Here is a 27823-nt window from a genome sequence, read left to right on the forward strand (position 1 = left end):
GGTAATTACTCACTGGATATACATTGAATGGTTATTTTGAGAGAAAATTATGTAAAGATGTATGGAAAAAAAGGGATTTGAAAACAAAAAAAATATCTATGTACGTCTTAAGGTAGTTTGAGAACAGTGTGGGAAAGGTGGACCCTGCCAGTAACAAAACAAATGACATTTATTGACTGAATATACATTGAATGGCTATTTTGAGAGAAAAAAACATGGTAGTATTAAAAAAGGGATTTGAACCAAAGAATAAATAGTTTCAAATTACCTGTGTGTTACGGTAGTTTGAAAGTGGTGCAGGAAAGGCGGACCCTGCCAGTAATGAAACAAACTACTTTATAAACAGGCAGTTACCCACTGGATACACATTGAATTACACAGCAGAACCAAAGGGGGCTTGAAAAATACATTTTTTAGGAATTGCAACTTTAACATTTCGTTCAAATTAATTTCACATGTTTTCTTGACTCTTTTGTGCCACAACATGCATTAAACCGTGCCTGCATTGGCCCAGAAACTCTGTATTCCCCACAACTGGTGCAGGACAACACAGGTGTTGACACCAGTGCAGCGCTACATGTAAGGAAAACGCACAGTAAACACCTGTTTAACACAGTAACACAAGACCACAAGCTACACCCATACAAATGCATACACATGTGTAGGTATATAAGAGTGAACAATATCTGATCTCTTATATGAGTTTAGAAATATCTTAGACTTTGGATCAGCAGTCTACTTTGTAAAACTTGGTGTGTGTGTGTTTTGTGTGTGACAGAGAGGCAGATCTATGTAATCCATTTAGCTCATAACAGATAGGATGGGATCATAGCTGTGTCTGACTTCCTGTCTGTGTGTGTGCGTGTGTGTGTGTGTGAGAGAGCACGAAAGCGACACCTGCAGTGCTGACAGTCGACCAAATGTCAGTGCTGAACTCATCGCTTCACTGAGAACATCACATGTGAGTACTCTTCAACACACTGTGCATTTACTCAGCACTGTGCTTGTTATTAGCCGATTTAAGGGATATTCTTACAGAGGGAAGACACATGAGTCAGGATGACAATATGTGTGTGAATGAGAGCACGAATTGTTTCTACAAATACTGGCAAGGCTCCCAGACGCTGCCGGAGATCCTCTCTCGTAGACAGGAGCCAAGGGGCACCGAGGGACGAGGCTGTAGTGCTCCAGTCTGGTCTCGTCCAAGGCCACATTTAAAAAAAAGAAAAAAAAAGTCTTTGTCTCGTTACAAATGCTGATTGATTTGTCTTGGCCCTGGTTGGGTATCATCTGTCTTGTTCGCAGGTTGCCTCAAAAACTGGCACAAATGATCTCAAATAATTACAAGAAGATGACGAGCCAGAATATCTGAACGCCTGGTGAAATTTTTCTGATAAGAACACAGATGAGCACGATGAAGTAATACAATTCTGAATGATTGGATGTCTGTTTTATCACTAGAGCCTTACACAATATTAATGACATCAGTCTCAATCTATGGATTTGACACTCTGTGGCGCTCAGACTTTACTAGTCTTTGTTTTGTGCTGTTCATGATGAGATGGGATTTCAAAATCTCAAATCAGGGAATCCAAAAATAGAAAACTGCTCCTCAGCTTACCGAAGTGTAAAGATAAACACTTGTGCAATAACGAACAATGACATTTGGTTGATTTTGCAATCGTTAGCATCGCTGGGGGGATGGCTATACACAAGTAGTACACAAAGGAGTACGCGATATTGTGTTCTTATGTAACAAATCTGTTCCTAAATGTAAAAAGCTTTTAAACAGGAAAATGTAAATATTATTATAAGTATTGCTCAGGAGTTCAGCTCTGTGGACTACAAACTGTTGCCTAAGATGAAAAATGATTGTTGCAGATTTGTATCCATCAATTACGTTTTAAAAATATTTTGAAATAATTCACCGATGTTCAGAAGCATGAGACAGTAACTGTTACCGTCACACTTAGTCTTTCTATTCAGAAGAATTGTTGTGTATTTGTATCATACTGTAATTTATATTTTGTAAACAATGTTTTATTCTGAAGAGCACGGAGTAATCATGGATATATTGTAAACTTTTACGTTATCATTTCTAATTTGTAAAAGAGTACAATCTTTTGATAATGTGTTTTGTTTTTGTATTTCAGGGCACTAATACACATATGATACCAATATTAAGACATGAAATATCAGTATTTATAAGTACGGTATCAGTTTTGTCAAATGAGATCAATGCCAGAACTGAACCTTTACAGGTTTATCGTACTGCCCATTACGTTATGTCTGCACCAGCATGTAGGCTGTCAGAACAAATAGCTTTCAATGTGCTTTCAATAATGCCATAAGAAAACCAGTGTATGCTGTGCTGTAATGTGTGTGTCGCAATCCACGTAGCATGTCATGTGGCACACAGCATCTACAAATGTAACCCGACTAGAATATTCAACACACCACATGTTTTTACCCAATCCACAACTAAATTACTGACTTACTAAAATGATTTGGAGACCATCTCTGGTTCGTGTTTGCGGGTTCATGTTCGTCTCTCTCCTATAACGTGCTGCTGGTTGTCAAGTAATCTGATATAAAACGAATGAATGCTCCGGCATATTTTAGTAACATCTCACGGCGTTCTGCAAAAGGATGCTGTAACTCAGTCCCGAAGGTATTCTGGAGCCTGAAAAAGCTTTAAAACGTGGTGCATGTATCCCTCAACAAACCCAGTGTTCCTGAATGTTGTCAACGTATAACTCACATGATTTGTTCTTTTTACATTAGGACCGTAACACAGGAAATTACAGAAAAAATGTCAGTTTAAAAGTTAAAAATTGGCTGATCTAAACCAGTCTTTGTCGTGTACATGATATACAGTCTGTGTAAGTTGCTGAGAGATATACCTCTGTCTGTACAACAAAGCCACTGTCCCTAATATTTATGAACGTGGTGCAATAGACGGTCAGTTAATATTGTGTAACGGCTGATAAATACACCTGCACATTTTGACATAATATTCTCATGTTGTCCTGTCACACTGTCATTGACCCTGTGTGGTTAAAACCTTCTTCTTTACATACTTTGTATCTTTGGATTGTTTTAGTGTGTGTGAATGAATTATTTGTGTTGCTGTGCGCCGACGAGCCTCGAATTGCCCACTGAGGGACGCGTATAAGTGTTCAAATGCACTGAAGTGAAAGTATAGTTAAAGCAGACACTCTGTACTCATGTTACCCAGATGCATTGATGCTATTTGTTTAACAGCATTAATGGCCACAGGAGGGATATCCCAACCTTGTTAGTGTTGGTCCGTGCTGTGTTCACTACGACTAGATGTGGTCGAAACAGCCGTCAGTTGAGAAAAACTCGCGCAGGCCTTCTGGGAGATCATGTGTGAGGTTTGCTCATTTTTACTTTAAACAAGGTTTCTTGCAGTAAGGGCAAAGTAGAAGGAAGGGGATATATTATTGTTGTGGTTATGTATTTATCAGTTAATTTGACAGGGACAATCCATGGAGGCATTGTTACATCTAGTTAAAATGCACACTGATGCAACGTATTTTGGCTTCTCGCCATGGCTCATTTGCTTTCCTTGTTGGCTCGTTGCTCCGGTGCTGTGCCGTATTCATCAGCCCTGCCGTGAAAAGCGCCCGCTGCCTCCAATTGGTGTCCCCTCATATTCTTACCCTAACCCTAACTAATTTCCCTCCTCGTGCCTAAACCTAACCACGGTTATTAACTACACGGGGGTGCTCGCCACGGCAGGTTTGCTTATTTTGGCATTGCACCGTCATTTGACAGGCGAAAGCCAATGCTTCATTTCAATTTGGAAGTTTATTTAGTCAATATTTGCTTGTAGGTCTGTGGTTAATGTTTGCAATCTGCGACCACTTTCTGACACCTTTACTTGCTCAGTTGTCCTCCTGGATCCAGATTCTTCCATATATATATATATATTAATCTGCATGTATCAGAATTTCTGTTACTGTAATCTTCATGTTCTGTGTTGGTCTGTTCTGTACACGCAACATCTGTTGCAGGGCTCCCTCCTCTGCTGCTCTTCCTAAGGATCCTTACATTCTTTCTTCTTTTTGTCACTTGCTCAAAATGAGTGTCGAAGGATGGAGGGTGACGTTCACTGTCCAGACTGTAAAGCCCCCTGATGCAATGTGATAAGTGATTATGAGCCATATAAATGACACTGAGCCCACATGGTATTTTACCTGTGACGCTCTTCCGCCGCATGAATCTTTATGTCCTGCTTGTTTTGGGCGCTTTCACCACGAGCTCGGCCTTCTGTAAACGGATGCACAGCTGTATTTACTCCAAGTGGCCGACTTGGCTGGTCACCAGGTTTGGATGCAGGACACCTCTTGTTTAAACACATTGTTCTGCTGCATAGACCTCAAATTCCGCGGAGTACGTAGAACAAAGGGCTCCGAGTTCGATATCTTCAAACGCGGCTGGAGCCGGAGGTCAGCACTTTAATCTCACTCATTGTTTTATTTGAGCGAGTGCACAGCCAATGTGATGAAAAAGAAAAAGTAATGGGAAAAAACGTCATGTATTCCTTTTCGTCCTCTCGGGGTCGTGAGGAGCGTGTCGACATTTATACTTGGAGGCCCAGCGTGCCTTTTTTTTTTCGGTCTCTTCTGTAAGCGATTACCAGGCTGTGTTTCCCTCGCTCTGTGCTCGATGAAAATATAACATCTCTGTTGCTCTGGGGGTGTTTTTGAGACAATAGGATTCCCTTTTCATGGCTATTACTCAGTTCTCTCTTCTCATTGTCTGTCTTGCACAAGTGAACACACACGCACACACACCAACACACACACACACACACACACGCATGCACACACACAATTGTTCAAAGTGAAACTGAAATTTCTGAGGCAGTGTGTGTCCTCTCCCTCTTGTATTTGCATTTGGGTTTTAATTCCATCTGTGAAAAGCATCAGGAGCCAAAATCAGGTCAGAGAGTGTCATTTTCAGTCCCTCAGACAATGATGCTACACATTGAGTTTACTTATGGTGAATATTAGTTGAGGTTACAGGGACAATTCTTCCCCAAAGTCTAAAAATATGTTTTCCCTCTTACCTGTAGAGCTTTCCATCCGTACAGAATGTTTCAACTTTTGCTTGACATCAACTGTAGAGATGTCTGCCCTCCTCTTGACTATACCTAAACTACATATCAGCACTAACAGTGTCCCTGTCGTGGATCTAATGATTAAAAACTGAATTTGACTTCACTGGAGCCACTCTGATTCCCATTTATGCATGGTGACACGGCTGGCAGGTGTAGTTTGGTAGAGAGAATGAAACTGCTCATAAAAAGGTCCGTGGATTATCTTGGGTAACCAGGTCATGGCTTTTGTATTGAGCTGAGTGACATCTAGTTTTATGATCAATGCAGACAGCTCTACGGCTGACATCTCCAAAACTCTAGACGGGTAAACAATACCACAGGTGAGAGAAAAATATGTATTTTTGATTTTTGGTTGAACTGCCCCTTTAAACTAAGCCACGTAAACAGCTGGTACAAATGTGTAATGCAGCAAGCAAGGCTTTCATCTCGAATGCCAAACAGCAGCACTTTTTAGTCAGGCCTTGGTGCTCCGACAGAAGGTGGAAACAGCACACTTCACGATTTTTTAAAACAATCCTTCAATTTCAAACGGTGATGATCTGAGAGGTGGTTTCCCGTTCTGTAAACTCCCCTCATGTGTAGCTTCAGTTCCACGCAGGTTTCAGTTGTCAGAGCGGATCCTGGTGCTTGCAGTCAGTGTTTAAACAACCCGTTCACGGTGACCGATGGCTGACCAGTCTCACACTTCAATGATGCATTTTGTAGTTTTGTCTTTCTAACAAGATGGCAGCCGGCCAGTGCTGCCGGGGCGTGAAAGCTTTGTGGCTTCAGTGTTTTACGGCTAAACAAGAAGATGGATCCCAGTAGGCTAAAGGGTAACTGAACCAGGAAATGAGATGTAATGGTTAAACTGTTCTAAAGCTGCTCCTGCGAGGTGGATGACAGCACCTGTGTTTGTCCGACCATTTGCGTTAAGCGCCGAAATGAATGACGATGAAACGTGTTAACTCAAGTACTGTTCCTAAATACAAATCCAAGGTATTTTGATTATTTTCATGCATGCATTATGCATTTTTATATTTCTTCACCACTCAGTCTCAGAGGCGAATATTACACTTTTAACTCCACCACATTTATTTGACAGCTTCTGATTTTTACAAAAAGCTTGGGTTGAAATGCATCCAAGGTCACACATGATAATCATTTTTCTAAGTGCGTATTTTTCAAGTCCTTTTCCCCGAGTCGATGTTGTGACATAAAAACAAGAATTTCAGGGACGGTTCAAGCGCAACATTAATTAAAGGGGCACAGAGCCGCAGTAAGGAGGTTGTGAAAGTCACTGGAATAATTGTGATTTATGTATGGAGAGCAAACAAAAAGCAGTTTGTGTATGACCTTCACTAAAATGTGACTTTTTATTATTTGTTTCGTTGTTAATGACCAATAACAAACTGTACTGTGGAGGTGGTGAACTTTTTTTTTTGCTTTCTTTCGGGAGCGTGTGTCGTCTTTTTCAAACTTAAGTTAATGGTGACAAACCCTGTACTGAAATACAGTTTTAACACCACAAACTGACCTGATCCTGATTTCAGGTTGAGCAATACCGCAAATTTCAGAGCACTATTATAAGATTCTGACTTAGAACGTATCATTCATGTCTTAACTTCTTCAGTTCCCCTTTTTTGAAACTTGCTCTCATCAAACTGCCCTGGCTCGACTTCAGCTGGTTTTAAAATGCAGCTGCTAGCCTCTTAACAAGGTCTGCTCGGAGAACTCACATTACACAGATTTTGGCTTTTCTGCACTGGCATGCCATCGCTGACCGACCCTCTCAGGTCATCGAAGCAGATGGTTGTTCCACATGCAAAACTTAAACCCAGAGGTGACGGCTCTTTGGCGGTCTTGGCACACAGACTCTGGAATAGTCTTCCCCCCCTCGTTAGATCAGTCTGTGGACTCAAAAACACACTTTTTTTAGGCTCCTATGACATCGAGACTTGCTCTGTGAGATTATGGATCTCTGTGTGCTCTGAGAGAGTGCATTCTTGCTGTCTTTGTAAAGGCGTTTGACTATATTTTGTACTGATATGCTCTGTGCTCTGTATTTGTACATTATCTTTAATCTACATTGTAACTGGCATAAATCACTTAATAACTCAGGTTTAGAGAAGTCCTATATGAATGAAGTTTTACTGGCTGGAAATGGTCTTCATTTATACTTAGAGGAGTCAAAATTCTCTGAGCAAATACATGATTAATACAAACAACGTTCTAGCTGAGCTGAATCAAAGTGACATTGTGGTTATGTGCCCTACTTTATCCGTTATCCGTTAGAGCAACATTTCAGTGACATTTTACTGAACATAAAGCTTGAAGGCGCTCTGTGGAACTGTTTTGGTTTATGTTAGTGGACTCCATTTCTAAACTAACGTTAGTGCTGTCTGTTAGCGCAGTGGGGCGAGGTGCTGAGACGAGGCACTCGAGAACGCGCGTAAAGTCACATCGTTTGGCGTGTGGCAACCCAAATCCTTTGCAAAGAAATCCACAGTCCAGCAGCTGTAAATACCTAAAACAAATAGTCCACAGGCCTGTACAGGCAACAAGAGAGATGGGGAAGGTCTCATTTTTCATGTGACATTACAATCCGCTCTCATATGGCCAATAAAAGTGATTTATTCATGTACAAAATGCCCCTTTAATATTGTGCAAAGTGAACATAGACTAAAGTGGTGCCTCAGTAAATAAACGTTGGTTTTCGTTGTTGTTTTTAAAATTGAGTTTTAGCGTACACGACGACTACGTTTGCTTTTCAATCTGTATTTTGTATCGTGACCTCTTTCAACAGCCCTCACCTGCCACAGGCCGCTCAATGGAGAGGTCGAACTACGACAGTTATTTTGGAATGACAAGTTTAGATTGATTATTTACAGAATACTACAGAAATGTGAAACTGCGTACATGTATGTAGGCGCTGTGGGACTGTACAGCACTTTTTCCATGGCACAACCCACGTCATCACTAACTCAGCTTCAGCAAAGTCAGTTCTATGTTAATGAAAAACATTACGGTAACAGCGAGTTTTAACACAAACACGATGCTGTTTCTCCATCACGCAAATCCCTCTGCTTAGTTTGCACTTGTTAGGAATAATGCGCAAACATGACTTGACATTTACCGCCGAGATAATTAGACTGACTGGAACAGAACAGATGTAGAAGAATGTATTTTTCCATTCTGATGAAACGATCACGCAGCAGCCCACAAACAAAACAGTAGTGCACAGAAATAACTTGTGCACGACTGATGGAGGTGAAGCTGTGAGTGGGAGAGACAGAGAAGAACTTTTCTGTCTTTATCTTCTGTTTCACTACTGTGAGGTTTCAAAGAAGCTTGAATGAAGTTCCCCTCATGACAGACACACTGTTTTTCAGTCACTGAATGTCACTTGTTTCTGATTCTTAACCTCTTTTCCACTGACATTTTGTTTATTTCAGTAACATACAGTACAAACTCAGTACCTCCCCGGTCTTCGTACGTGCCTCAGACATCCCCCGGTGCTTTGGTTACATCACACACCATGAGTCTCACTCGAAATGATTATAAAACACACTGAAAAAGTCAGAAACAGAGAAAACAGATTGCCCTGTGAGGGAAACCCTCTGTAGGAGAGAACGGAGGATGAGGAAAGATGAGATGTATGTGAAAAAAGTGAATCACCCTTCATTCTTGCTTGTGGCCCACACTTTCTGTCTTTTTCTCTTTCAGTAATGACACGATGTGGTACGCTCGCCCTCGTTAGCTGCGTGACTAATGAGGGAGTCCTCACTTTCAGGTGTTTTCCATCAAAATCACAGCTCAAAAAAAAAAACAAAAAAAAAACAGATCCACAGAGAAAGATGGTAGAATTCGGGCCTATTCTTTGGGCCAGATGTGACGCCCAGATGCTCACTTGGTAGTAAACGTTTCTGCGCGGTAGTCGTAACTTGAAGGGTTTTGTTCTGGGGAGCAAACAAAAAGCCTTGTTTCATTTCGAGCTCAGAGGGAACAGAAGCAGGTGCGAGCCCTTCATGGAGGCAGTACAGAGGCAGGCAGACAAACCTCAGAGAGACACATGAGACGAGAGCGAGATGTTTGTTTTGTCCTTGTTGTGGTTCGCGTCTGTAAACCACCTCGGCAGCGTGTTTCTGCACTTCTGGTCCCTTAACTGATACCTGTAGCTGTAATTAGTTAGCATGGGACGAGGCTTGGCGACTCAATACTGCCATGAAGAAGGATTGTTATTTTTGCAGTGATGTCTAAAAATGAATGCTTCAATGCGATGGAAGAATAAATGGTCCTCAAATGATCGTCAAGCTTCCAGCACCATAAATACATTGCCCTCTCCTCTTCTCACCCACGGATGCCAGTGAATCAACAGAAGAGCTTTAGTTTGTTAACTTTCTTCATTGGTTTTGAGCTTTAATGAGCAGATTTTCTAGTGGATGTCAAGGTTCACTGAAAAGAAACGAACAAAGACAAACTCAGGCCGACTGTGGCTGCCAAAACCTGCGATTGGTTTTAACAGTACAGATGTTTATTCAAGTTTTTTCAGAACTCCGAATTGACGCAGTTGTAATGCGATATTGTAACAGTTGTGTGTATAACTTCAGCAAGGATCACAATAAGCTGTTAAACAGTACAAACAGAGCGGCACAGACGTGATATTACTGTTGTATTGAGTGCAGACGCGACTCCGCAGCAGGTTAGGAGGGGAGATAAGCACCAACAGATGTCTGGCTCCTTCACAGGTGTACATTCACCAAATACCAGACTTACTGTGTGATGCAGAGTGCAGTCTGAACTTGATCCTGGGTGTTTTGCTCATTCGATAAAATGTTCTAATCTTTTAACTCGTCTGAAATTGCCCGTGCAATCAGCCTCCGCAGCTGCTGGGTGATCTCGTGGTTCCACCCAGTGTTTCGGGCTCCGTCGGGAGTGCATTGTGCCTAACTTATCATTCGGATGAACAGATTGTGGAGGTCCTGACCTGCACAACTCAAGCAGGATCCTGACTTGGATCAATTTTAAACACAGATCAAAACAGTTTTCATAAAGGGAGCAATCAATCACGTAACCATAACTGATCTGGTGCTTCTTGCTTTACGGCGCTTTACTGTATCACAGTTCGCGTCAGGCGTTGTTCCGTCTGTATTTTTTGGATGAATTCTGAGTCCAGTTTGAGCTTTTTACCATCTCTTGCCTTTGCTTTGTATTTTAAAGGCCCGGACAATGTCAATGAGCTCAGGCTATAAATGCTTTGCTGTGTGGCATCGGTTTATGCCACATACTTGTCCCTATATAAATACACATCTGCAAAAAGCTGATGTTCTTATAAGAAACCAAACATTCCTCAGGGTCATATGATGTCTGTTACACTGGGGACACTGGATCTCTCTTTGTAATGGCTGAATTTTGTCCCCATCACTTCTAACTACTGTACTTTCAAGAATTAAATAAGAAGTGTGACTACACGTGTGGTCCTGTGACCTGTTAATGTGCCACTGTACTTGATTTTTCCTGTTGTAATGATCTACTCTGACCTCCTAATGGTTCCCTTTGTCACATTGCCTTAAATCACTTATGTTGAAGGCCTGAGAAGAGTTCTTTCATCCGAGCCCCTTTTGTCCACGCCGCTTTTCAGCATGAAGTGTCGCCCTCGTTCACAGTCCCATCGAAAGCAGCACAGCAAGAGGCAGCGAGCGCAGGACTACGTTCAGATAAATCTAATATATATAATTTAGTTACAGTGTAATTCATTTAAGGACAAATGTTTGTCATTACAGAGATCAACAAGCTGTCTGCTCGTGGGTTTGTTTGTTAAATCCCTGCGCTGCTCCAATTTCCTCGGTTAACCATGATCAGCTCGTGTAATCATCAAACTCTAATACATCGTTTATCAAAAAAAAAAAAAAAAAGAAAACAGGAATTAGGTTAGATAAAAACATTTAGTGAAAAAACGTTAATCTCTTCCACCTGCTGGGGCTGTTTTGGCGGGTCTACCGTTAACAAGCTTGCATGGATGAGAGTTTTGTTCAAACCCACAGACCCTCATTTGATTTGAGCAAAATTCTCTTTACCATCAAAGATTCGAACTTGACTCGCTTAATTGCGAGGAAAATCCAAATGATGCAAGAAAGCTTTGGTGGAGGAAAAAAAAACAGCGTCTGGGATCTGAACGTTGATACCGGTGTGATGCATCGTTAAATGGAGACAGACAGAGAACACATGCCAGGTTATCAAACAGTAAAGGAAAATAATGAATTATCTAACTTTAATATTGCTCAAGGGAGATTTCAGAGGCAATCAAAACACTCTGAAAAAGTGAAAAAATAAAAAAAAGAATGGGGAAGAAAATATCACAAAGCTTTTATTGTAGTGGCTAAATCATTAAAAGGGCCCCGCGGAGCCTTGATGAAGACCTAATGGTCCAAACATGTTGGCTTTTTCATGATTACCCTTTTAATAATTCAGCCACTACACTAAAGGCCCTTTAATAATTCCTTCTCGTTTTGGGATATCTTCTTTTTTTGGAAGGAGCCTCTGTAATCAAGCTTTTCTCCTGTTCTCCAAGAGCGCACAGTGCTACCGACACAGTCTTTGCCTACACCGCGTTAAATAGAGCAAGCAGTCATCCTCTCTGTGTTTCACTTAAAGCAAAACACCATGGTCATTTTGCTAATATTTATGTCTCTTTGGCTGAGATTAAGTATTTTTACATCCACAGGAGCAGTTAGTAACAAAGATTTTGACGTGACGGAGTGACTCTCCGGCTCACTCGTTGGTTGACAGCCTGACGAAGTAGCCAAGGCACTTTGATAATCAGAGAAATCCTTCATAAGTCTACAAGTGTGGACTCGGAAGATTTTTCCTTTGGGCGTTGAAAGTCTTTTTGTTTGCTACAAGACAAATGGCCCCGCAGGCTTTATCTAATTCTAACTTCCATTTATCTCGCTGTGAACTTTAAGACAACGGAGTAAACTGATGTGCGTGGCTCCCGTCGTTCACACAGCAGCATTCGCCCGCTTCCTAAAAGATGTCTAAAGACTTTACCTTTGATAAAATGATTGATCAAAGACAGGTTTACTGAAAGATTAAGTCTAAAGTGACGGTGGAATGAGTACAGGGACAGGTCTTTGAGCAGATAAACTGCGGTCCTGGTTGTTTTTTTTAAGATTTGAAGCCTGGTGTTAGATTTACACCATATGTGCATTAAACTCACATGATTGCGTCTCTCTGAACAGCCGTCCCCGCCAGATATTTATGCGCTTCGTCGGAGTGTTTCTGTTCAGGAAATGTTGCATTTTTAATTTCTCATTTATCAACTGCCTTTGTGAAGATTGGTCCGGCAGTTCATGGCTTGAATTCTGATACGCTAATTATGTATCTAAATCAGAGCAAAATTATGACCAGGAGAAAAATCAACTGAGCAATTACAATAAATTAGGCCGTACACCGCCCATGTGCTATTTAGAAGGTGCTAAAGATAGATAATGAGTCCGGTGAGACCCTTCACAAATTTTTGGGACTTCTGTTATCAGGCAGCAACTCACAGAGCCAATTCAGCCAATTAAGATTAGTTGCTTATTTGTTTAAAATTGGACACATTAAAAAGTGGAAAGGAGCAAAGAAACACACGAGTGCATTTCAACTGACTGATTAAAATGTGGCAACATTACACTACCCTAATTTAGTCAGAAATTGGGCGATTAATCAAAACTGTTAAGATTGTATTTAGAAAAAAAAAAAAAAAGCAAAAGGATGAGATCTTGCTCTTTTCCTCTGTAACTAACGACCAATCAAAGATCATTGTTCTGATTCTGGGTTTGATCACTGACTGTGTGCTTTGTTTCCAGACCAATCGCTGGCGAGGGAGGTGCAACCGCACTAAAAAAGAAGGTTTGTTTGATAAATATTCAACATTTCCACCCGACTCCAGATCAGTGAGCACAGAGGGGACACTCAGCTCTCAACACCAGCTGTAAGTATGCTGTTATTTGTTTTACATTTCATGCTCAGTATACTTTTCAAATATAAAACATTTACTGCCATACACATGAAAGATCAGCGTCAGATTTTTCCTCACGTCAGACACTAAGTTTGAATCGAAAACCTGTAAGACCTCAGCCGACCCGCCCGGGACGAAATGTCATAGTGAGTTTTGAGTATTCATTGAATTGCAGCTACAAGACGTATGAATAAAAAGCGTGTACTGGTCCTTTAAATTAAGCTGAAAGAAACACTAAAAGATTAAACATTTAAAATGTATAAAATTCTCAGTACACCTGAAATCAATTTGATGCTTTAATTTTGTGCAATGACGGCACAAAATGTACTCTCGCTACACACACAGTTTATAAATTAGAAAGGTAAAAATTCTTTTTTTAAAGAAATTCTGTGCATTAAATCAACGTGGACCTTAAAATATAATATGACAAGCTGAGCAAAATTAGTTGATATACCATCAGCGTTAGTATGTGCGCTGCAGAGTTTTCAGTGGACTATAAATCAGCAACAAGCAACATGTTGTAAAAATAATTCTGATATATAAATTCTGTCTTTCTGTCAAGTATTAAAGTGGTTCAGCAATTTTGTTTCTAAGCTGTGTAAAGTTTATTTGTGTTCAATTCAGTGAGAAGGAAATTTTTAGTAAAGAGAGACGATAAATTCAGCCCAAAACCAGAATTGAAATTCAGTTTAAGTCAATAGATTCTAAACTAACCCTGCCTGTGTTTTCTTCTCCTCCTCCTCCTCCTTCACCTCACCACTGTGTCTGACCCTCGCCCTCCCCTCCCCCTCCGACTCTGCATGTTGTTGAAGCTCCATCCTGACTGCAGATTACGATCGTCTTGGTTTCTGGGTTAAAGCTCCACAGGTGCGATGACTTTGACGTCTCTTTACCATCAATTTCACTCTGTCTCTGATCTCCCCTTCAACTTGTTTTACTTATACAGCCTCTGAGCTCAGCGATGAATGGTGCATCTTTATTTTCTTTTCTATCAAATCTCCCCAGCAGGTTTGAAATATTTTTGCATATTCACAAGTTTGCAGTCCTTGATCTTTTATAGATACACCGGAAACATACATAAACCATTTGCCTTGAGACGTTTCTCCTCGACACACTTCACATCAGATTTTAAAGGTGTTCTTTAGGTAGCCGATGACTTATTTAACAAACCAAAAACCTTTTTTTTATGGACTTTTCCTTTATTTTCAACCCAATGTTCTCATATTTAAAGAGTCAGGTCCCAATGGAGGATAATAAGATTTGAAAGCCGTAAGGAGAATTTTATGTGTTAGGATTAATGTGGGTATAAAAAGGACTTTAAGACTGGAATAAATTTTAAATGTATCTCAATACTTTTATGTAGAGGGCTATAACTAATTTCCTCGCTATGCTGTGTATCATCGGTGCCTCTAATGGTGAGATAAAGAGAGTTTTAAAGAGATTTTTCTGGCATTTTGTGTATTTACTGAACAGTTGACAGTAGATATATGACAGGAAACGAGGGGAAAGAGATGAAGGATGATATGCAAAAGAAGACAACATTGTGTTCCGCATCGGTGCTTTGACCCCGTGGACCACCGGTGCTCAAATATTGACATTTTTAAACAAACAAGTTGGGACGCCGTGTAGAACATAAACAAAACACGATGATCCTTTGCTCATCCTTTTTTTCTCAATTTTTTTTTTCTCCAAAAAATTTTGTTACGCTTTACAACAGTGGCTGCATCATCCCATCGCATCATATCCACCTATATACATTCATCCACATATATTTTTTTTTAATACATCCTTTGTTGGATTTATTGATAGAACAGCTGAAGGTACGACACGACTCAAACCCGGGGCCGCCGCAGAGAGGACAAAGCCTCTGTACATGGGACGCCTGATCTACCAGCTGAGCTAAACGGCGCCCTGATCCCATAAAAGTTAACAGTGATGCAACAAATAAACGAAGAGAAGAATAAATGAATAGTAACCCAAAAACAGTAGTTAGAAAAAACTTTCTTTATTGACATCTATCATGTACTTTTACCAGTGGATCTGAAGTCTTTAAAAAATATGTTTGAATACATTAAATCTGTCTGTTAGACATCCGATTGGTATTATCTCAAATATCAGTTTGTGCCAACTAACAATTTAAGGGAACGTGTTATCGATCTTTCTGAGTATTATATTTTTCCCGGCAACAAATGTGTCAAAGTATGTGAAACATCCTTCTTCTTTAAACCAACAAGAAAATCCTGAGGTTTAGCACCCAACCTGACACCAAAAATCAGGCCAAACGTACTGACAGTTTAACGACAAACGTCCTCAATCAATGTCCACATTCACCGCGCATCCCTCGCTAATCATTTTTGACATATACTTAATCTAAAATGGTACAAAGACAATACATGTAATGCGCTTCATCAACTTTATTGTTTTTTAGTAAATATATTCTTACTCACTTTGGAAAGTTGTTTAATGCTAAAAAGAAAAAAGAGCAACGTTTTTCACAAGTAAACAGGTGCAGTGGTAACAGGTGATCGTATCAGGATTGGGTGTGAAATGGACGTCCTCAAAAGGCTGAGTCGCTGACAAGTGAAGGGGAAGCGAGGGTTCACCACCAAGTGAAACACATGATCGAAAAAGGACGCTGCATAGGCTGTGGCTAAAAGAAAACTGCTGTTGGAAAGTCTGTTTGCACATAACTGCTTTCTGTTTTGATCTATGTTTTACACAGCGTCACAACTTTTTGGGAATCGTAGTCGAAGTTTATTAGTTAAAACAAATTATCTGAATGTCTTGCAAATCGAACTCACACTGGACTTAAACCTATTGTCTTCCTGTTTGTATGAGCTTACGTGTTGCTTTGTTAGCTCTTAAGATAAATAAAGATAAGATAGAACTTCATTAATCTCAAAGCAAATTCTTGTGCCAGAGATTGCGCTAAAGATTTACAACCAGTAACAACCAACTGTGTACCCGGGTCAGGGTCAACACTTTTATGAGAATTTTTTATGAGCTCAGTTTTTATAAGAATAAGGACAGTAGAACACAAAATATTAGTTAAATACACAAAATACAACGTGTTTAAGGAGTAAGTGCAAAATACAGTGCCAAAAAGAATAACAATAGAACTAAAACGTGTTAAATAGAAAGAGTAAACAAAAGATTTACTAAGATAAAACTAGTATTGGACACTGAAAGTAAAATGGGCAGCTATTTTAAGAGGTGATTTAAAAAACTGACTTTGCACCTGATAATCAACATAATAAATTATAAATGATATGGTATATGATAATAATAAGAAGCAGTATAGCACATTATATTGGGAAGTGTCACAACACATGTTGAAAACGCGTAATAGTGTCCTTTTTCCTCAGCTAAATCTCATGATTTCAGTTGAATTGTTGAGGTGAGGCCAGCGCTCATCGTGCCCACTCATCTATTTATGTAGTATAATGTATTCAATCTCGAGGCAAACATTAATACTCGTTTGCATTGATTTTGACGTTTATTTGATCTCAGAGTCGAATACATTTTTACCAGTAATTTTCTGATCTTTGTCTCTTGCGCTCGCTTTATGGCTTTAAACACGGCTCAAAGTTTTAACATCTTCATCGTCATCGCGGGAAATTACCCGGGCTGTGGTGCTTATTCTATATTTGCAATCCCTCATTGTTTATCTTATTGGAGTTAAACTCAAAATAAAGATCTGATACATAACTTTTATCTGTTCTTTTTAATGGGCTGAATCAATAATGAATAAAGGCAGAGATAACAGTCTTTGAAAAGGTTTTTTGTGCTCAATCATGACACACTGTACGCACTGTAGAGAGATGAGAGAGAGATGAGGGAGTGAGACAAGGGGAGAGAAGAGAGAAACATCTACCTTAAACCACAGCCTAGGTGTGCTGCTGCTGCTGCTGTGGTTTCTTTTTTTTTCTCTTTTCAAGCGTGGAGAGATCCGTCTTTCGTGGAACAAGGGAGGAAGAGAGGGGGTGTGAGAGGCAGAGGGGGAGGGATTGGGATAAGAATCTGCACCTTAACTAAATCAAGGCCCACCACAACGAAGCCTGAGCTCTGTGTCTCTTCCCTCCAACATTTGTCTGAGTCTTCACATCCAAAACCCACCACAGGCCGCCTACTCTCTACTCTCTACTCTCTCAGCTCTGTGTTTTATCTTCAAATCTCTCCAAATCTGAGACCACCACAAACCCCTCTTTGCTTCCTGCTGAATGTTTTCTCTTTGCAGCAAAATCTTATAAACATACAAAATGGTGTGAAGTAAGAAAATCTCGAAAACGTTTATTTATTGTTTTCAATAAAGTATTTGTCAATATAAATAAAGTATTACACCAGTGTTCAATATGAAAATATAAAAATATCTACTCTGAATATTTGAAACATTTTCGATGCTAATTTTTCGCCGTATCTATGCCCCAGTAGTGGCCGTGTTGTTTCACTCTCCTCTCCAACAGCTGAAACAACTGTTGGCCACATGGCTCCACCTCTTCCAGAAATAAATCAGCTTAGATGCTTTTGTGCTAAACACAGAGTGCACAAGCCCTGTTACTTGTATCTTTTATTCTATGCCCTTAGTGTCTTCTGAGAGGTGTCCAACTTAGTATCAGATACAGTTATTTTTCAAGGCATTGTATCGAAGCGTGTTATGATGCTTTTTTTGGTTCAGAATCTTTTGGTAGAGTTTGGTAGAGACACTTTGAGAACCTTGCAAAAAGTCACTGTTCAGGTGTTGCTTCAACTTTAGGTACTGTCGTCAACTTTAGTGTCAGATTAAATACAGAAAGAAACTATTTAGAAAATATAGATCAGGAGCATCTGATATAGCATCTGCATATATATATATATATATATATATATATATATATATATATATATATATATATATATATATATATATATATATATACTCCTAAATAAATACAGAAAGAAACTATTTAGAAAATATAGATCAGGAGCATCTGCCCCCCCCACCCCCCAAAAAAACCCCTTAAAAAACAAACTAACAAGACAGGGTAAACGAGAGCAAATCACATCTTTTTTTTTTTTTTTTTTTAATCTATCAAGGCTCCCTGTTTCTTTTAGATTCTAATTTAATGTTTAAGAACTAGTTTTATTACATTTTAGTTTTGTAATTTCCATGTAAAGTACTCCATTCTACATTGGAAAGTTTTTAATCAAATAAAGTACATTATTGTCACACAGCATCAATATAAAGATGTATTTTTTTCTCAAATTATTTTTCAGATTTGTGACAGAGATGAGCAACTCGATTCTTCCCGCCCTTCTTCTCCTCTCCGTGTTCAAGTCAATGACAGGTAAGAGTACTGATTGTAGGTGAATAATTAATTTAGCCTTGTGAACAGTTTGGTTTTGTGCACTGACACATGACGTCCTTCTCACGCTCTCAGGGGCCGATGAGGTGCTATATGCACAGGTGGGAGAGACAGTTTCCCTGAAGCCTCCACAGGAATACACTCCAAGTGTTCATTATCTGTACTGGTATTTTGGTGACCTTGAACTTGCCTGGCGTAACCCCCACGGAGGCTCGGGGATAAATGACGGTAAACAGTGCATTGAACTATTCACATATATAAAGTTTTTGGGGTGTTTTCTTTACTATCAATACATTATGCAGGTGGAAATCATGAAATTGTCTAGATTTTTTTCAATACTAACCACCGTTTTCCTTGCAGGACAAGACATGGCAAAGTGGAAAGATAAACTGTCCTGGTCTGGCAACTCACTGATAATCAAAGAAATCCCAGAAGAACAATTTGGGACTTTTACATGTAAACTGCCTCGGGACAAGCTTGAAAAAAACTATAAACTACTAAAGGTCCAAGGTAAGGGTAAAAAACAGGGTGGCATGATCTCTTCATTTTAAAGGGCTATTCATGTTTAGTCATTGAAGTAGTTGTCAACATATTCTCTTTTGTTAAATTTTAGTTAATGCGTTGCTCAAAAGAAGCATATTTTTAATCTTCTTCAAATGTTTTATTAGTATTTTAGCCTGAGCGCTGTGGGGGATTAACTCATCAAGCAAAACAAACAAAGATGCTTTAACATTTTGGGAGGTTTTTTACCAAACTGCAGCAGCATTTCTATCTATTAGATCAAACTGGCATTAGATTACTGAATTATCCAGAATGTTACAGCAATATTAATGAACTGATTTTTTTTACCCTATAATCACTGTGATGGTACAGTGTTTTGTAATATGGTGACACGTTTACTTCAACATACAAGTTTTCAACACATAACATTGTTATGATGTCATGAGTTTTGTAGGAGTTAGACATCACTGCCTTGTCAACAGTGAGACGGCTATCCTCCTGTCCACAAACAGAGTTTAAGGTCATTTAAAACAGACAGTTCTTTTGAAACGCCTATAAAAGTGCAGAAACTCTGGCTTGTGTGTATCTTTGTGAACGTTCGAGGAAACTATGGTGTCTCAGCTAAATTCACATGTGCTCATTGTGGCTTTCTGTAAAGAGCAACTCCACCTCATCGCCCATCCACGCAAATTTAATCACCTTTTGCTGAAATATGTGCCAGAAATATGTTAAATTAAAGTTATGGAAATATGTCAAATAACTGTAAGTATTGAATAACTAGCGAATTACTGAAAAAAAAAACAGTATCTGAGGAATTGTTACAGACTGGGGATTTGTATTCATTGCACTCAGAAACTGTGGAGGGCGCCAAATCGCACAAAATGCCAATTTCTAAATAATATTGCTTTAAGAAAAAAATGACAGCCTTTTCATGATCAATTCCATTCTGTTTCCTTTATCCTGCTCCCTTTCTGTTCCAGTGTCTATGAACCCGGCCTCTCCTCTGCTGCCCGGGGACCGTCTTTCTCTGACCTGTGAGGCGGACAGGCCTCGCAGTTCCAAAGATGAGCCAAAGATACAATGGCTGAATCCCCAAGGAGAGAACGTAAACAACAACAGCCGACACACAGTGACAGCCACACAACAACATAATGGCGAGTGGACCTGTGTTGTGGCAAACGATAATAAAGAAAAGAGATCCACGATCACAGTTACGGTTGTGGGTGAGTCATATGCACATTCACGTATTTGCTTACTCTCATCCTCGACATAAGTTTACTATGATTTCTTGTCTCCTTTTCATTTAGACCTCTCCCCAGCTCCTGACCATCCTCTGTATACCTCTAAATTCCAGTCACTCACCATCCCCTGTTCCATTCCCTCTGACGTCTCCTGGGAACAAGTCAAAGCTAAGGGCGTCCAGGGAGTGCACTGGGACTACCTTAGCCTGGGCTCGAGTCACATTTCTGGTGATCCACAGAGGCTTTTCTCCCTCTCTCTGAATGATACGCTGAGCTGGCAGCCAGACAAAAACCGAGGACTGACTCCTGTCTCTAGCCTTATGAAAGGAAATCTGTCATTGTTCATAAATAAAGCGAAGGTAGAAGACAGAGGCGACTATGTTTGCACCATGAAATTTCGCAGTGGTCTCACTCTGAACAGGATGGTGCAAGTGAACGTGCTGCAGAGTAAGTCAAAACAAATTGCTTCGAACAAGCACAGTCACGTCTGTCATATGGAATTTTGCTTCCTTGTTCTTTCATAATCACAGTGTCCTCATTTATCTTTTTGATGTCCAGTTTCTTTGCTCCTTCCTAATTGTCATTCATGACAGGTTGGAGACAATCGTTTCTACCTCTCTGTTGTAGTGTGCAAGTGTTTTCATCTCTCGGCTGCAGAGTTTATTTGGAAGTGTCCCTGGTGTGACATGAGGCTAATACACTTGTCTAGCTGCGCTTGTTTTAATAGAGTATAACGAGCTTTGCCTCTGCCAGAGGAGTGTGATAACGCAATGAATTTTAATTGGACTCTGTGTTCTGAGGATTTATGATGTAAAAGATTTCTCATTTTTATCTGAACTATTATTCAACCAGGAACTTTGAAAAAGAAACAACCTGATGGATTAATTCAAGGCAGGGGCGTATCAAGCAAATGTGGGGCCCCTGGTTTGCTTTTGAACCCTCTAATTCCTTCTGAGTCACTCTGCAGTTTTTCTGCTTCCCTACCGCTTCCCCACCAAACGAAATTTAATTTAGCATGCATTCAAATAGACTGTCTGTGTATCAGACACAGTGCTGTGAGTGAGTGCTACTGTGTAAAGTACACCAAGGTTGTTTTGTTTAATAGTGTTCAAGACAGCTAGGTGAAATTAACAAGTCAAACCCACGATGTGGACCACAGTCATAAAATGGCTACTGGTAGCTGAAGTTAAGTCGTTAGGTTTGGGTTTGGTAGTTATATTGTCATAAAATTATATAAGTTATAAATTATAAAAGCATTATTAAACAAAAACACCAGGAAATCAAAAATAGGAAAAAAATAGCAAATTATATCACTGGTACAGTCATGTAAAATAATATTCCACACTCTAAAATATAACTTTTTTTAACCATTACCATCAGGCGACCCCTTGAAATGATCTTCAACCCTCCTGGGTGTCCCGACCCCTGGGTTGCGAACCAGTGTCATGAATCACTTATACTGTGTATTTTCTTTGTTGTTATTACTATGAGCATTACATATTTGATAGTATTACTATCACATAATGCTATTTTTCTGCATCTTGTTATAAAAACTTTTTATTCTTTTTTTGTTTGCCAAATCTCTCTGGCACACTGCAGCAACAGAGGCTAAAGGCTCAGTCTAATTCAGAGGCAGTAAAAGTAGAGGAAAGGATAGGTTTTAAATTCCAAATGTTCTAATGCATCTCATATTCGTTGTAATGCATATTTTTATTTCTATGCTCTGCCTTTCTGCCCTTTCTCTCTCCAGTCACCTCCTCCCCAGGAACAGACTTGATTTCTGGCCAGCAGCTCAACCTGACCTGCAGCCTCGGCCGTCCGCTGTCTTCTGACCTGCAGCTGAAATTGATCCCACCAAAACAATCGCACCTGCAGCCTCTGACATCTGACCGTGAACCCGCCCTCCTCAACATCCCGGAAGTGGGTACAGGAGATGGCGGAAGGTGGAAGTGTGAGCTGTGGCAGCGCGGCATACTGCTGACGTTTGTTGAGATAACTCTGAAGATCGGTGAGCGCAGGAAGTGAGATGTGACAGGAAATACGACAAGGGCATGACCTTGTGGCAACAATCTTCTTTTGCAACAGAAACTTTGTTTCATACATGATGTGTTCTCTGTACTGTACGCTGTTTGATGACTGTCTTTCTCCATCGCACACAGAACCAAAGCTGAGTGTGTGGATGCTGATAATCATATGCAGCGTCACAGTCATCGTGCTCCTCGTCCTCGTCCTCGTTTTCATCCTGTGCCACCGCAGACAGGTACAGTTAAACCATCCTTATTCCAATGTGTTAGATCACACTGGATGGCATTAAGAGTCATATCTGTTTCTTTGTTTGTTTCTGTCTCTGTGGCTGACATTAGCGGAAGATGAGACACCTCAGGCATCGACTCTGCCATTGCAAAAAGTACGTACCAACCATTTCCTGGACTGATGAAATGGTTTCAAACACATTCACACCCATCAGCACTGAAATCTGAATACAACTCTTAGCCATGAGGTGTTTTATGAGGATTTTAATGAAAAAAATATCTTCATTTTGTGGTGTCTAGTGTCCATGACTCAAAGAGAAAACTGTGACTTTTCTGTTTCAGCCCCAAGCCCAAAGGATTCTACAGAACATAATATCTCCCAGAAAGACACTTCCACATCGCAACCGACTGAATTTCTCACCGGATTTTTCTGCCATATCTATTAAACTGTAAAAGTCTATAGGTGTGTTAGATGAGTTTAAAAGAGTCCTGTCATTGTTGAAATGTCGGACAGACACACAAAAATATATTTTACACTTGTAAATATCAGTTTGTTTGGATTATTTCAATTTTTGTAATTTACAAAATGTAATTGATTTCGTGGAAACTTTTCTATTTCACATAATTCCTCAATCAAAGTGCGGTTTATCTAATACCAATATGTTGGTGTCGTTCCTAGAACGTCATGATTTATGCTGTTCCAGGACCATCTTTCAAACTGACCAATCACACTGTTTGGTGTCATTCCTGGATGATTAGAATATGAATGTTAACATGTTTTCATGAGTAAAACTGATCAAAAGTTTTGAGATGGGTCCAACAGATCGCCTCAGCAGCGACAAAGGTTGCAATGTAATCCTTTAGGGCTGGCTGCTCCCTCTCCAGCTCACATCTGCACCGCTGATTCCAGTAAAAAGTCACATATTGCAAGATTTCAGAACAAGGCTTCTCCTTGAATGAGACTTATATGTTCGGTAATAGAATGGATAAGAGCCTCAGCCTGTCAGTGGCAAAAAAACGAGCACTTTTATTCAATGTAATGTTGACGGTTGGAATCGCCCTAAACTTAGGAAAAACTAAAACCAAAACTTTAATCACAACTCTAATCAACACGCAAGACTAAGATGAAGTATTTTCTGGGGAAAAAAGTTATTTCAGAGTAGAACAATTCTATGGGGGCAGAAGGTAGCGCAAATTAATAATCCATCTGTCTGTTCCCTTGTCAAATAATCGTGGCAATGCTACCCAGCTGTGCAGGTTTAGGTCAGTAGATGACACAGAGACTTCAGCATAACTCCAGAATACCAGATCAGTAAAGAATGACATGGAATTTAAATCCCCAGTTCTGTTTCAGTTCAATTTCTACATAATCTTGCATTAAATGAATAATTTCCACACTAAAACATGTAAATACATGGAGCGTGTTTTAAAATACTGGAATTCCACTGTGAGTTGAGGATTTTCAGGTTTATAATCTATTTGGACACATTGTTTACTGTTCACAAATGTTTTTACTCTCATTTCCCCCTTTTTTCAGTTTTACTTTGCATTCTGTTCAGTTTAAACAACAAAAATACCCTGTCAGGTTGAGTAAAACATGCTTTGAGTTCAAAAAGACCCTTTCAGAACATTTATGATGTGTTACAAAGGATCATTTCACCAATGCTCGTACTTTTCTCGTCTTTGTTCGGAGTTCGACCACTGTTACATTACAAACATAAATGGTCAGTTGCAGTGATGATCCTAGAACAGCATTAATTATAATATTCCCATAACAACACCAACACCACAATATCAAATTGGGTGTGAAACTGCTTTTCCATTTAGTTATCATTTTTACATTACTGTTTGTGATACTGTCTGTTAATAATTCTTCTTATTATATTCTCTTACATTGTTTTCAGATTTGTCTTTTTGTCCTTCTATGTGATGTATATTTCAAGACGTTCAATGATACTGTGTTGATACCGTAGGCTTGGTTACTTGATTTTATGGATATATATACAAATATATTACTTTTCACATAAGCAAATATTGATACTGAATACTCAAATTAGAATAAAAAAACAGAATGCTTTTGTAAGATAATTTTTTATTTGTAGGTTCGGCCACGGATGTTTTTCCAATAAAGACTCAATATTTTTAATGGCTGTTGTGTTCCTGCAGTGCTGTGATGGGGATCAAGGGATAGGACTGGCTTTCATTTGACAGATTCGGGGATACGAGAAGGAGCAGGGGACATCAAACCAGGTCTGACTGTAGCTGTTCACCACAGCACAGTCCTCTCCCTCCGGCCCACCAGACTGGTGGTTGTCGGGCTCGTTTTTGTCGGGGTCCCAAAATCTACACAGAGGCGAATAGAAAAAAATGAGTGAAGTTGTGTATAACTTAGTACATTTACTGTCACATAAAGTACTGGATGAAAGTTTATGCCTCTACTCCACCACGTCTCAGAGGTGAATGTTGTACTTTTCACTCCACTACTTGTATCTGACATTTTAGTCACTAGTTACTTTTCAGAGGACAATTTTTCATACACTTCCTTGCTGTTAATAACCACACATCTCCAAATATAATGATTTTAAACTCTGTTATTTCTGATAAGATCAGGGATTAGGTGATGAATTCTTTATGTTTCTATGGATAAAAAAAACAGGAGTGTTTTTTTTTTCTGAAACTGTGAGGAGTTGACTTCCAGCCCCTGGCACACCAACCAAACATTCTCCAACAAACGCAGACAAACACAGAAGTTTGTTCAGTGTGCCATGGCTGCCTGTGTTTGTTTGGTCAGATTCAACATGTTTAATCTTTGTTTGTCTGTGTTTGATGAAGTTTGGATAGTTTGCCATGCTTTACCCAGACAGTGGGCATAGAGCAGGGGTATCCATAGCAACACAGCTTGTACATGCCCAGTATGATCATTTACCAGGAATTGTGAACCTTATCACAATCATAATATCTGCCAGGACAACTGCAATTTTATTTTGTTATAATCCCTCAAAGTGATCATCAGTGATGACGATGAAGTCCTGCGACCATTTTGTATTTCATTTGAAGGCCAAATGTTCACTTCAAAAATCATTAACATGGTGTTCATCTGTGAAGATTGTCATCAAGTCGTTTTTTGCCACAGAGCTCGTTTTTCTGCAATAATCCAAAATCTAACTGAAGAATCCCAAAGCTTTTTAGCAACCAAAATTAGGTCATACCTGCAGCGCTCTTTAATAAAAAAAAAAATTAAAAACTCAAAAACTAATGACATTCCCATCAAAACCAGCTGCATTTTGCAATACATTATCAAATAATTAGCATGTTAGCACACTGATGTAAGGTGGTGAACATGGTCAGCTGTATTCCTGCTAAACATCACCTTGTTATCATTATCATTTTTTAGCCTTAAGCTCAAGGCACTGCTGTTCATAAGTACAACCTCATCAAGCTGTTAGCATGGCTCAGTTTCTTTGAGAGTATTATTGGCAAGCAGCAGCAGTGTTAACAGTGGCCGGTCTCTGATAGAGATATCAGAGGTCTGTATTTGCAAACACACATTGGAAGGAATAAGCTCAACAGACGCTTCTGCTTTTCGCTACATCTGAACAACGAGTTCCACACTAAAAACATCCATTAAGGTCTGAAATGACATGAAGGCACTATTATAACTATGAACCATGTTTTAAACATAGAGATCTTTTTTTGTAAGTCTCTTAATGCATCCTGAAGCTGTAGGCAGGTGACCCACAATATCTTGGTCACTGAACCTTCATTCAATTTCAGTTCATGGACTTGCATACACTCACTTACCTGTGTGCACTTTATTCATGTCTAGAGAGTCATTATAGTACTTGAAGTGTTTGTCTAGTTTAAGCCATTTCATACATACGGTGTTGTAATTGTTGAGTTGTCCACCCATTTCCACTGTCCTTCAGTCTCACTGTCTGTCAGTCCAATCCAGTAGTGTGTGTGAAACCCTGCGATCCTTCGGCCCTCTTTTTCCACAGCATCCTAAAAACATTGCATCCAAATGTATTGCCCTTTGTCAATAAACAAATAAATCAAACACGGAGAAAAGCATCGACCATACGCAGAAAAGACACTCACATGCTCTTCCCTGTTGTTCAAAATGGCAAGATGAGCCCCCATCTCTTGACACTTTTGTGCACTTGTGGCGAAGTCCTGCCTGTCAGGGATCATGAGGAAGCACTGGTCTCCGACATGAAGCCACTTGTCTGGACACTCGTTGCATTGGAAGTCTGTGGAACGATGCAAACAAACAAAGCCTGGTTAGCTGAGGTAAAGTTTACAGGGAAAAAAAAGCAGAAAACGTGCACAGAACATATATTTAAAAAATGGTGAATCATCGTCCATCTGCTGGACAGACGAAGAGGAAAGCACGGTACCTGGAACTGAGCAGTTGGCGGCCACGTCTCTGTATTTCTGACACAGCTGTCTGTAGCTATTCTTCAAAAGCGAGATCTCCAGCCTCAGAGAGGCCACTTCTTTCTCTGATTTGTCCGGAGCTTGAGAGTAGGCTTCAGAAACCAACAAGCCGATGAGAACAAAGAGGATGGCGTGGCCTGAAAAGACAGAGAGAAGATACAACTGTAGAACACAAGCAAATGGACCCACAGAGACATCACTTGTACACGCAGCGTAAGGTGGTCTTACCTTTCATCATCATGTCTGTCGTAGGGCGGTAGAGCAACACAAACTTTGGCTTCCTCCCTCTGATCTCTGGGTATTTTTATAGAGCAGTGTGTGTACCAAAAAGAGTACAGGGTGAAAAGTACAGATTGCGCAAATTGGCGGGACAGACAGGAGTGTGCATGATCATCAAATCGCGTAAACTCAGATGTTTCCGAATCTTACATTGACGGCACGCCAATTTTGATAACAAACAAACATTTGATGGTGGGTGGGCATTATTTGTCGAAACATGAGCAAAGGTTTCTTCAAAAAAAAGGAATCAGCAGTCATCTGCATGGTGTGTGTGTGCTTGTGTGTGGAGGGTTATTTGTATTCTCTTCGTTAATAGAGCATCTGCAACAATATCACCTCTACACCACACATACTCACACACACCAGATGCCCACTCTGTTGCTCCAGCAGACTGTCAACATTTATTTATTTATTTTTTGGTATATGTCCTATTTATTATTTCATTCTTGGCACTTTATTCCCACAGCCAGTGTCATCTCTTCTGCTTCATGAAGTTTTGTTATTCAGACCAAAGTAATTAAAGCGGAGTAGTGTTTAGTTTTTATCGCCGAGTCCACTTCAGAGACTACTGAGCTAAAATTCGTGGTTGCACATCACCACAAGTTCTTATCACCTGAATCTCTGTACTCTCTCCTCGA

At 39.8% G+C, this 27823-nt stretch overlaps 2 protein-coding genes across 3 annotated transcripts; one reads left to right on the top strand and one right to left on the bottom strand.

Moving 5' to 3' along the window:
* Positions 1-924: 924 nt before the first annotated feature.
* Positions 925-24719, top strand: cd4-1 (CD4-1 molecule). 2 transcript variants are annotated; one of them, XM_037074996.1, is made up of 12 exons: positions 925-961; positions 12982-13106; positions 13946-14000; positions 18387-18457; positions 18551-18703; positions 18836-18985; positions 19957-20199; positions 20284-20664; positions 21968-22225; positions 22377-22477; positions 22581-22624; positions 22812-24719. In XM_037074996.1, the coding sequence occupies exons 4-12, from the start codon at positions 18400-18402 to the stop codon at positions 22840-22842; spliced, it is 1419 nt and encodes a 472-aa protein (XP_036930891.1). In that variant the 5' UTR covers positions 925-961; positions 12982-13106; positions 13946-14000; positions 18387-18399; the 3' UTR covers positions 22843-24719. The 2 variants fall into 2 exon arrangements, with proteins under 2 accessions (XP_036930891.1, XP_036930892.1); XM_037074997.1 differs by lacking the exon at positions 925-961 and adding an exon at positions 12544-12627.
* si:ch73-86n18.1 (uncharacterized protein LOC564061 homolog) lies at positions 24542-27217 on the bottom strand. Its single transcript, XM_037075078.1, has 5 exons — positions 27135-27217; positions 26867-27043; positions 26568-26719; positions 26350-26471; positions 24542-24812 (listed from the first exon to the last, which is right to left on the bottom strand). Exons 1-5 carry the CDS (start codon positions 27145-27147, stop codon positions 24650-24652), a joined length of 627 nt encoding a protein of 208 aa, XP_036930973.1. The 5' UTR covers positions 27148-27217; the 3' UTR covers positions 24542-24649.
* Between the last annotated feature and the right edge of the window lie 606 nt (positions 27218-27823).

The sequence above is a fragment of the Acanthopagrus latus genome, chromosome 17 (assembly GCF_904848185.1).
Source record: "Acanthopagrus latus isolate v.2019 chromosome 17, fAcaLat1.1, whole genome shotgun sequence".
NCBI classification, from domain to species: Eukaryota; Metazoa; Chordata; class Actinopteri; order Spariformes; family Sparidae; genus Acanthopagrus; species Acanthopagrus latus.

What these genes read in the sequence shown, in the direction of transcription:
- si:ch73-86n18.1 (XM_037075078.1), bottom strand. An exon ending in CGCCAACTGCTCAGTTCCAG is followed by an intron (nt 26,720 to 26,866) that starts GTACCGTGCTTT and finishes ATCGTTCCACAG; the next exon opens with ACTTCCAATGCAACGAGTGT. An exon ending in TGAACAACAGGGAAGAGCAT is followed by an intron (nt 26,472 to 26,567) that starts GTGAGTGTCTTT and finishes CAATGTTTTTAG; the next exon opens with GATGCTGTGGAAAAAGAGGG.
- cd4-1 (XM_037074996.1), top strand. Translation starts at nt 18,400, where the DNA reads ATGAGCAACTCGATTCTTCCCGCCCTTCTTCTCCTCTCCGTGTTCAAG. An exon ending in CGTGTTCAAGTCAATGACAG is followed by an intron (nt 18,458 to 18,550) that starts GTAAGAGTACTG and finishes TCACGCTCTCAG; the next exon opens with GGGCCGATGAGGTGCTATAT. An exon ending in AGGCTCGGGGATAAATGACG is followed by an intron (nt 18,704 to 18,835) that starts GTAAACAGTGCA and finishes TTTTCCTTGCAG; the next exon opens with GACAAGACATGGCAAAGTGG.